This window comes from Colletotrichum fructicola, assembly GCF_000319635.2.
Source record: "Colletotrichum fructicola Nara gc5 chromosome Unknown KSG_Nara_v1_contig05, whole genome shotgun sequence".
Taxonomy (NCBI): Eukaryota; Fungi; Ascomycota; class Sordariomycetes; order Glomerellales; family Glomerellaceae; genus Colletotrichum; species Colletotrichum fructicola.
The window spans coordinates 4,155,817-4,166,554 of record NW_027094055.1 but is presented as its reverse complement, the minus strand read 5'-3'; the positions used below and the strand labels follow the sequence as shown (position 1 = coordinate 4,166,554).

Here is a 10,738-nt window from a genome sequence, read left to right as displayed (position 1 = left end):
CTTCCGCTGGATATATCTCAAGCACCAACACCGATGGGAAATGTTCAGCCTTATGTCTTCCCTTCTGCAAACGCCCTCAAATCGAAGCTCAATACAGTGATCATGGGACTCCCAATTTCATCAATGACTGTCTGCGATGCATCTAGCCTGGCCAACGGAAAGTCGCCCATCCACCTGCCTCTGCCTTCTCGCGCTCGTTCCTGGCAGTGTATAGGTGGTTGAGTAGCGTTTGATCCCCATCTCGAATGAAGGCCTCCTTCTTGTCTTGGAGACCCCATGCCACCAACATTTGTTGACGCCGGACAATCTGAGGCTCTCTGATAGAATCCTTGCGCCCGATCTGACGCATGTAGAGTGCAGGGGTGATCGTGCAGACGTTGAGTAGGCGGTGGTAGAGCTCCTTTTTGGAAGGAGGCGGGTCCATCTTGGACATGCTGAACGCCTTGCGGTTCTGCAGAATGTTCTTGCAGTCCAGGTCTGACACGCTGTCGAGAAAGTCCGTGGATGTCTGGAACTCGCCTTCGGATCCCCACAGGATGTACGGATTGATGTCAAAGTAGAAGTGGTGGGTCGAAATCTGAATCTTCTCGTAGAGTTGCATGGCAGGCCTAACGCAGTTCTCTTCAAAGTTCTTGTAGAACACATCGAGCTGGTCCTTTTTGCAGAGAATTTTGAAAATGCCTGCAAGCTCAATCGTCATCTCACGCATCCTCTTCTCTCGCACGCCTCTGAATTCGCGAGAGCTCACGATGGCATTGTAGGCCTCCGCGGTCCATGTCCGAATGGCGAATAGATCTGGCGACTTGGTCAGCTACACAAATGGTTATCACAGCGGTATATCTCTCACCTCGCTTGGGCTCGACAGTGTTCTGCAGCGCCATCTCTATGAAACTGAGAGACTCCACAAATGACGCGCAGGAGCCGTACAGAATCTTTTGGAAAATGCTGTCGTTGAGGAATCTCATAATGATGGAAATGATCACATCCTCATCTGTTTCGGGGAACATTGTGCCGTGGACTAGATCCGCGTGGGTTTGGATTGCGTGCTTCAGCTTGTGCGCCTCAGTCGGCCGCTTGCGCGAGTTGGTTAGGAGTTCATCGACGCCTTTGGCATGATTGTCGAGGAGCGGTGCCATGAACTTGGCAACCCAATCGGTGATGCCCTCAACGAGATCGTCGTATTGCTACCATTCTGTCAGACTGGTGAGTTTACGGAAAGGTTTGGGATTCACCTACGCGACCAACCTCCTCCGGCGTGAGCTCCTTGCGATAAGGCTGCAGGCTGAAGATGTGCGACTGGGCGTCCCTCAACTGCTCTTTCAAGGCCGAGTTCTCCGTCTTGAGCTCATTGACACTTGAGTACAGCGAATTGATATCTCTCTCCGCGTCCGTGAGCTTGGGAGCCTTGACGCTCTTGATCTCCTGAATCCTCTTCTCCATTCTGTCTGCTCTTTCCTCGGCGATCTCTGCCTGAGCTTTCGAGGACCTGAGCTTCTGGCGTAGGTCGTCGATATCGCGGTGCAAACGCAGCTCCAAAGCCGAGGCAGGAACGTTCTCGTCACACCGAGCTTGCAGAACCGAGTCCTGCGACGAGGTATCTCTTGTAGATTGCGAATTGTCGGTTTCGAAGTTGATCAAGTCTTCGCACTCGAGAAAGGAGGCCGAGGTGGTGGTTGACGGGGGTGACAGCGCGCGCTGAGGGGGAGGAACGTTGGCATTGGCAAAACGAGTGGCAACGAGACCTTTGGGCAGAGCTTGTCTTGGTCCCTTGCTCTGACCTCCGTTCTCGAGAACGGTGGCAGGCATCTCAACCTTTGTGAATCCCATGGCGTCGGACTCTGAGCAGAGATATGGGCTCGGAGGCTCTGCGTTGACGGATGGCGGGTTCTTGAGGGCTGAGCTGTAGGTAGGTTTGATACCCTCGAGTGGTATGGAAGCAGAGTCAGCTTCAATGGGCTTCTTGTCCGGGACCGGGGGGGTTTGGTTGTCGCGATGGTGCGGGAGGGTCGGGTCCAGTTGTTTGAGGTCGTCCATGATGTCGACCGGGGATGCTGGGCGGCGGAAACAACGGAGGGGGTGTTCGGACGAAAGATCTAAGGCCCGAAATCGCATTTGGGGTTGGGAGGAAAGTGCGCCAAGATAAGATGAAGTGCAGGAAGTCTGCCTAGGCTGGCAGCAGTGCAGGTAGGCTGGAAGCTGCTGGCGCTTCACGACTGCCATTCTTTCACGTTCGGTGAGAGAAATGATTCAAAGGAAGAAACAACAGACAAGCCGGATGCAAACTTCAAAAACCTCCATTTGGCATTCACCATAGCTACCTATGGTTACTATCCACCTCTAAGGGTCGCTCCTGCCGCCGATAGTGTAGGGCATCGTTGAGGGAAGCTGCCCTCGGTCACAGTGGTGCTTCCATTGAGACACACCTTGGTGGGGCGAGGAGAAGCGTTTGAAGGCAGTGACGGCGACACTGTGCACTGGTGGAAGATGGCCCCTCGACAGCCTGGTACTACCTTATTCGTACTGATACAATGGAATGCAGAGCTGAAATGCGTTAAATGCGTGTCCGCCTATCCGTTTTCTTCTGTCTGCCAATGGCATAATTCGGCGACGTTAGACATGCATCAAACACCCTGAGCTACGGAGCTTCAAGCTAGCACGGGCTTCGCTAACGGACAGGTTCGCGCCTGATCCAGAGTCAACCCTGCACTGAGTGAACCCCGCTATGCTGCCTATCCCCGTGGCGATCACCAAACCTTGGAACAATCCATCTCTTCTGGCAAACGGTGAGTAGCCTGCTCACCCAATGTCATTGAGGTGAGTTCATGACAGAGCAGTAGACGTAGTTAGGGAGAGCATGCTTTAGGTCGGAAATCAACATTCTTATCCCCGGATTTCCTCATTCTTGTCGGCGGAGGCCGACGCAGCGTGAGCCATGAAGGTAAGCTGTCTTGCGTTGAAGTTGACAAGGATCAAGCCTGCTTGAGCAGCGTGTCCTGGGGTAGTGGGGTTCTGGAAAACTGGCCCCGATACGTACCGAATATCAAGCTTGCATGCTCAGTGTCCCGGTCGAAAGCCTAAGCATACCGTTGTCGGGCGGCACTAGCGTCTAGGTAGTCTTTGGCGTGTGACTTAACCTTCACTTGTCGATATCCCGTCCTCATCGATGGGATACTTGATAGGGTGGCCTCATTACTAGAAAGCGCACCGCCTGATCTCGGTGACCTCATCCTGGCCACGTTCGCCATAATGGGCTTTGGTTCGTTGAAACAAGACGAGATGCCTCAGTGCCACCTAAGCGGGAGGCTCTCTCCAGCCCCACATCCATGTCACGGAACCGTCCGGTCATGGCAAGAACCCAGGGCCACTGATGTCCCTGCCCTCCCAGGTCCTTCCTTCCACATCTGCTTCAACCAGGAAGGCGCCTTGGAAGGCGCCTTCCATGCAGAATGCTAGCTGTTCCTGCCTTGCCTGCCAGCCAGCCTCATATGTACCGAGTACCTTACCTTACCTGAGGCTTTACTCTTCCAAAAATGTACCTGCTTGAAGAAGTCCAGCTTATGCCTGCTGCTGGTCACGCCGCTTGCTTATCCCCACCAGAGCTTCTTCTCTCTTTTTCGAGGCAGATTTCCATGACCTTGCGGACTTTCAACCTGACAACCTTTGCTCTTTCAAACAGTCCCGTCGTTATTCTCACTCGGACATCACCGGCGCCTCTTCATCCTCACTCCGCAGTCCACACTGGTCACGATCGCAAGATTCCGCGTCTTTCGAGCGCCTCCCGAGTGCAATTCGCCAAGTCAGGCACACCAGTCCTACAGCCACCAAAACGAGGCCCTCTCTCCTGGGTCCTGGAACGTGGCAATTTCTTAGCCGGCTTCTTCTGCCTGCCTTTCTGCATATTTCATTTGCCATATCGCTGGTGCTACACCATTCCTCCTCTCCGCGGTCCCCGTTTCTTTCCTGTCTTTGTGATACCCAACAACAACGCGCACCACAATGGTCGACACCTTTGACAAGCTCGCTATCAGCGAGCGCAAGATCATCGTAGGCATCGATTTCGGCACCACCTATTCCGGCGTCGCCTGGGCGGAGACACAGCGCGCCGATCGACGGACGGCCATTACTATCTGGCCCATCAGCAAGACGGTCCGCGAGGGCGAATCTTCAGACAAGGTCCCAACCAAGCTCAGATATGCCGGCGACGAGATCCAATGGGGCTTTTCCATTCCCATCACTGCGCCGCAGGATGAAGTTGTCGAGTGGTTCAAGCTGTAAGTCAACTGGTTCTGGAGACGTTGACACTCGTCAGCAGGATGTGCTAACGTTTTGCAGCGATCTTGACCCCTCCCTCCAGAGCATGGGACAGGCCGTCTCTTCGGAGGCTAGGGGTGGTCGAAACGTCGACAAACTAGTCACTGACTACATATCTGCTCTTGGCGAGCACCTCATGTACACATTGAGGGAGAAGCTTGGCGAACAAGTCGTCACAACAACCCCCCTCGAGTTCGTTGTCACTGTCCCCGCCATTTGGTCCGACTTGGCCAAAGAGAAGACGAAGCAAGCGTGCCAGAAGGCCTCGGGTCTGTCCAGCTCCAAGTCACCCATTCACCTCGTCTCTGAGCCCGAAGCGGCAGCCATCTACGCTCTGCACGGTCTCGACCCTCATGGCCTCAAGGTCGGCGACACTGTCGTGGTAGTCGACGCTGGCGGTGGTACGGTGGACTTGATCTCCTACACAATCACCGGCCTAAAGCCTATCCTGGAGGTCCAAGAGGCTGCTCCAGGATCGGGTGCGTTGTGTGGCTCGACCTTCCTGAACATGCGCTTCGCGAAGTTTCTCAAGGCGAAGCTAGGCAAGGAAGAGGGCTTCGACGACGAGGTAATGGCAGAGGCCATGGAGCAGTTCGAGAAGAAGGTAGGTTCTTTTGCTCCACTAGAGCAGCTGATACTGACAACACGCAGGTCAAGCGCCAGTTCACCCTGGGTGCTGCCCCGGACGAAACCTATACGATCCCCGTCGGCGGTCTCAACAACAACCGAGAGCTTGGGATCAACCGTGGTCGTTTCGCCCTAAAGGCATCTGATCTGCAGACCATCTTTGAGCCCGTGGTTCTCGAGTGTATCAAATTGGTGAAGGACCAGATCACAACCAGCGGCGTGCCCATCCGGGCCGTGCTTCTGGTCGGTGGTTTCGGCGCCTCCAATTACCTCAAGGAACGCTTGCGCAACGCTATTGACAGGAACATTCAGATTATGCAGCCTCCGAACGCCTGGCAAGCTGTCGTCCAAGGTGCCGTCATGAAGGGACTTGCTCAAGTATCTCCCGACCGCCTTACTCAGGTCAGAGTTCAGAACCGGAAGGCCCGCAAGCACTACGGAACCGAATGGCGCACCAAGTACGACCCCAAGATCCATGGCCATGTCGAAAGCAAGCGTCACTGGTGTGGCCTTGATGGCTGCTACAAAGTGTACACAATGGAATGGTTCATCCAGCGTGGAGACAATGTCTCGGAGAACGAGCCATTTTACACTTCTTTCGTGTGGACTGGTCTCGTCAGCCAGGGTCGCATCAAGAAGATCAAGATGGACATCTACGCCGATCGCACACCTCGAACGGCTCCTGTGGCCCGCGACGATAACGTTTCCATGCTCGTGCACGTTGAGGCTGACGTCAGTCACATCCCCGAGAATATGCTCGCGCGTCGCCAGGGGTCTGATGGACAATGGTACTACGAGCTGAGCTGCAAGATCGAGGCGATGTATCTGTCCGCCTCGACAACCTACACACTACTGTACAACAGTAAGTCTCGCTTGCCCTTAACACTTGACACACGGTCACTAATAGTCCGCAGACTCTCGTTACAACACAGTTACTGCAGAATATGTTTGATTGCTTGGAGACGGATGTTATGTTGGAACTGAAAATGGACTGTAGTGCTGCAGAGGGCGTAATTCGTAATCAGCAACTGGGGTCTTTTATGTCTTCTGCGTGACGCAGAGAGACTCTGGTGAAGTATTTTCCTCCCTGGCACCATGACACATAGCTATAGTGGAATGTAACTGTCAATGTCTCCTGCGTGACGCAGAGAGACTCTGGTGAAGTATTTTCCTCCCTGGCACCATGACACATAGCTATAGTGGAATGTAACTGTCAATTGTTATGGTTATTCTTGTGTGAAGGTTTGTTGCTCGATATGTTTTCCTGTTAGTGTTTTCGTCTCGAGACATTGCCTCGGACCACGACGGCATCGTGCAAGGACATTTGTGCTCACAAATTACCGTGTAAACAATCAATCCCCATAACAAGAACATCAATAAGATCAAGAACCATGTCCTTGATCATTTTCATCATACATACGAATACTGAATGTTCCATGCCGCTGGTGATTGGCTTCAAGGCGAATGTGGTCCTTTCACCGCCCGTCACTAGTAAGACTCAGGCATTCGAAACCTGTCAAGATCAACTATTCCTCCTCTGACTGGCGCCTTGGCAGCTGCTACATTCATGTCCCCCGGCATGGACAAGACTCGCACATTCACAACATTTCAAGGCCGGGCATCGTGTGCGATGTCTTCGGAAACCGAGACGTCTGCCCACCCCGCCATCAATCTGGGGACGCTCGAACCTGGGGCAGCAGGGTTGCGTGACCTCGGTGTTTACTTTTTATAATTGGTGCTGTTGAGGATCTTGGACCGGTAGATACAGTAATGCTTTCCTTTAGAAGTATGGTGCCTATTCGGCAGGCTGTCGTGATTATGGATGTGCATAGTAAGCTGGAATGTCGAAATAAGCACACGCAGGGGGCCAAAGGTCGATTTGCAGGCCGCGGTCAATATATACCATCACAATGAATGGTCAGGGAACAGGTTGGAGGACTGGAGTCTGGACTTTTGAGCGCTGAAGCAAGCATCGTTCATGGTGGTGCGTAGAACTACGTTCCTGGATGCTATCTTGTCGGTGTTTCCTTTTTTGTTTATTACTCTTTACATCCCGTACACAAGTTTCAGACGGCCTTATAGCAATGTTCACAGTGATTCAAAGTCTAAGACTCGGAGATATCGATGGTAACGCCTTATATCGAAATACGAGGCTCCCAGTTATCGAGTCATTTGTGCAGGGTTATTCTACTGTGGTTTGTGTCACTAGGACGTTGATAACGGACAATGTTTCAGTAAACGCAAACCTTAGCAACTAGAGCGCTCTGGAGAACACTGCTATGTAAGATCCCACCGGCTTCTGCCCATCGGTCTTCGCAAGAAGGCCCCTTCTTCAAACGGCCTCATGACTCTACGATTTTATCGCAGTAAGGGTTTCTCTATGTGAGATATAGAGTTCTTGCAGTCCACCTGAAACTTTCTGAGTTTAGGGCGGACAGATCGGACTCGGAGCATTATCCAGCTGATCATAAGAAGGCATACTAGATATCTTGGGTATAAATGGCCATTGTTTCCTCCGTGTAATTAGGCTCAGATGCATTAAACTCAGCCTTTTGTTATCTGCACAACTTTGCTGATTCCAAGACCCTATCTTTACAAACCCTACCGTACGAAAAGCCTTCACCATGCGTCCCGCCTTGATTCTATCTCTCTTCCTCGGCGCCGTCATGGCTGTCGATGTAAGTCTCCTCTCTCAATGGAGTCATGACGAACACTACTGACATCCTTAGGACGTCTCGCGCGCTCCGCACGCTGTCCAGGCCAGAGCCGGACCAGGCGCCGGCCACGCCCTCCTCCATGAGGCATTCGTATACAAACGAGAGGGCAAGGGGAAAAAGAGCCAGCCGAAACAACCAAGCCCGAAGCCCGGCCAACGTCCTGATCCCCCACGTTTCCCCGGCGGCGGCCGTAGTTGAGATTCTGGTTGGCTCACCCGCTCCATCTTCGTTGTGCTTTGTAAGGACAAGACATCTGAGCGGACCCCATTTATCTAGGTTCGGGTGGTCTGTAGAGAACATATTTGCACCTCGGGAAGCGTTTCCTTTGGCCAGTGATCTAGTCGGGAATAGACCTGAACAGCGGAAGAAACAGGGGAGAAGGGAAGTGGTGAACAGGATGACCCGTGCTACACAAACGTTTCTAGATCATAGATTGACGATGGCAAAGCAATTCATCGCGAGGATTGCCCAGGGACCAATCGTCCAGGACCAAAAGTCCGGTCTTGTACTTATAATACCGTTTGTAAAGAACAGCCTGAGTTTGGCTCGAGGGCAACCTATCATTGGCTTTTGATAACCAGTTGTGATGTCAAATACAAATATTTTCATTGGGCAGACGATCAAAACCTGTATTAAGTCTATACTATATTATCGTCTTAATTAATAAAAGGTTTACGCTTAATTTGAACAGCAACTTAGTCGTAAAGGGCACTTTTTGATGTGACTGGTCGGAGATTATAACCGAATGGTTTTTCTCCAACCGAGTCAGTTTCGTAGCGACAACGGCGGCCATAACAGCTGGCTTCCCTGACCCATTTGTAAAAGAATGCTCATGATCAGACAATTTCGGAGGCGATGACAAGGAGAATATCGTATGCCGAGATATAGTCGTTACCCACGGAGGGGCGGCATCTTGACGGGGCAGATTGGGGTTCGTCCCAACAATCAGGCTGACCACGAGGGTAGCAGAAGCATACGAAGCGTGGGCCGATACTGTTGCATACTGCGGACTATCCCAACGGGCATGGTTCCCCGGAATCAAACACCAAAAATATGTCTAAGCCGTACGTCCAGGTGCTCTACGCGTGTATCCGCCCCGATCGACGTGCGTGGGGTGTTTGTTTCGTAGCAGACCCTAGCAATACTCGTAAAAAAGAGCTGCAGTAGAGAATAAGAATGGCTAAGCGGGCTTGCGTCAGCCCGTCAAAGGGGGGTGATCCTTATCATGGCCCTATGCCCAGCACCAAACGAATCAGAAAAAAAAAGGCTTGTTTTGAGTCGGGCCTGTTGGGCCACAGCCCTCCCGCTGCGGATACGCGTATGGGCGGAGCCGTGATTGGCGAGCCGAGACTGAAAGCCGGCAACAACACCCGAAGGGCTAGCAGGGATCAGACATCTTTACGAGTGTCGTCCAATCACGGGCGATTCCATCCACGTATACGTCCATATGGGGAAGCCGGGCGGGGCCTCGTTGAACGTCCAAAGCTTCGCCCGTCGAATGTTGCCTGGGCGAAAAACGCGTATGGAAGAGATGGCGACAGCCTCTCCAGACTCCGGTACACGGATCCGGCCTCGCGGACGGGAGACCAAATTTCCTTTCGTTTCCCAGACACCTGGGATTCCGCTATAAAGATGGCTGTACTCGATTCCCCTGTGCCTTGGCGAATGCAACAGCTGCAACACGAACACGAAAGGGAGAAGGAGTATCATCACCATCAGCAACGAGACGACTTGATCGAGAGACGCTGACGAGAGTCCTGTACCCCGAAACACCAAGAATCACCACACGGGAGGAAGCTGAGATTTATCCAATATGCCGGAGCTCCAGTCGCACAATGGTTACTACCTCTGGCACTATGTGCCCAGCATGGTGGCTGCCATCATCTTCGAGGTGCTCTTCGTCCTGGTTACCCTCTACCACGCGTGGATGATTGCGAGGACCAAGACGTGGTTCTGCATCGTGTTTGTCATTGGCGGCATTCGTAAGTCCCAGGCGGGATTCCTCGTCAATGTTTGACATTTGCCATGGGTACTAACAAGCGTCCTCTCGCAGTTGAAATCATCGGATACGCAGGCCGAGCCATCGCCCGCGAGCGCACCGCTGAGATCGGCCCCTACGTCATGCAGAGCATCACGATCCTCGTCGCGCCCGCGCTCTTCGCCGCCTCGGTCTACATGACGCTGGGAAGAATCATCCGCTCCGTCCACGGCGAGTCGCTCTCGGTGATCCGCGTCAACTGGCTCACGCGCATTTTTGTCGCGGGCGACTGCTTCTCCTTCCTGGTGCAGGCCAGCGGTGGCGGTCTTATGGTCAAGGACGGCAGTCAGAAGATGGGCCAGAACCTGATCGTGGCTGGTCTCGTCATCCAGATAGTGCTGTTCGGCATCTTCTGGCTGACGTCCATCATCTTCCACTCGCGCCTGGCCAAGTACCCGACCGAGGCCTCTGCGAGCGGCAACTCGCCATGGAAATCTGGCCTGTGGATGCTGTACACCGTGAGCTGTCTCATCATGGTGCGATCCATCTTCCGCCTGATCGAGTACCTCATGGGCGGAGACGGATACCCTCTGCAGCACGAGTGGACGCTCTACGTCTTTGACGCGACGCTCATGTTCCTCGTCATGGTCGTCTTCGGCTGGCGCTTCCCCAGTGCGTTCCAGATTCGTAAGAACGGCAGCCAGTCGACCTCGGACGTCGAGGGCTTCGACATGACGGAGCAGGACACGCAGCAGCGGTCGATGCGCAAGTCGATGAGGTGAAGGGCAAGAGCCAGCGAGGCAGACGTCCCATGTGGAGGACGGAGTAGTCCGGAGAGATTGTAATCATTGCCGGTGGATCACGGAGGTGGTGTAACGTCGGAGAGCGGCCAGGACGAGACAGGAAAGACTGGAGACTATCGGACAGTTCCTGAATAATAATCAAGGTGGCAGAGAAGGGAACATGGAAGGGCGGGAATAGGACGGCAGAACTGCGGTGTAATGGGTTTCGCCGTGTTCTTCATTGGCTCCAGGCAGGATTAGAGATGCAGTAACGACAGCAGGGAACGCACATTAGAGCAGGCGGCACTTTCCATTTAGGGCAT

The 10,738-nt window shown here is 53.3% G+C and overlaps 4 protein-coding genes across 4 annotated transcripts; 3 read left to right on the top strand and 1 right to left on the bottom strand.

Moving 5' to 3' along the window:
* Nucleotides 1-142: 142 nt before the first annotated feature.
* CGGC5_v009886 (uncharacterized protein) lies at nt 143-2,034 on the bottom strand (the record flags this gene model as incomplete). Its single annotated transcript, XM_032025531.1, has 3 exons — nt 143-795; nt 848-1,184; nt 1,237-2,034. The coding sequence occupies 3 exons, from the start codon at nt 2,032-2,034 to the stop codon at nt 143-145; spliced, it is 1,788 nt and encodes a 595-aa protein (XP_031877936.1).
* Nucleotides 2,035-3,996: 1,962 nt separating this feature from the next.
* On the top strand, nt 3,997-5,890 carry HSPA12A-2 (Heat shock 70 kDa protein 12A; the record flags this gene model as incomplete). Its single annotated transcript, XM_032025530.1, has 4 exons — nt 3,997-4,271; nt 4,333-4,915; nt 4,963-5,800; nt 5,853-5,890. 4 exons carry the CDS (start codon nt 3,997-3,999, stop codon nt 5,888-5,890), a joined length of 1,734 nt encoding a protein of 577 aa, XP_031877901.1.
* A 1,672-nt stretch (nt 5,891-7,562) lies between these two features.
* Nucleotides 7,563-7,853, top strand: CGGC5_v009884 (uncharacterized protein; the record flags this gene model as incomplete). The annotated part of the gene is made up of 2 exons (XM_032025529.1): nt 7,563-7,616; nt 7,668-7,853. The coding sequence occupies 2 exons, from the start codon at nt 7,563-7,565 to the stop codon at nt 7,851-7,853; spliced, it is 240 nt and encodes a 79-aa protein (XP_031877908.1).
* A 1,615-nt stretch (nt 7,854-9,468) lies between these two features.
* RTA1-8 (Protein RTA1) lies at nt 9,469-10,415 on the top strand (the record flags this gene model as incomplete). Its single annotated transcript, XM_032025528.1, has 2 exons — nt 9,469-9,637; nt 9,709-10,415. 2 exons carry the CDS (start codon nt 9,469-9,471, stop codon nt 10,413-10,415), a joined length of 876 nt encoding a protein of 291 aa, XP_031877937.1.
* Nucleotides 10,416-10,738: the final 323 nt, after the last annotated feature.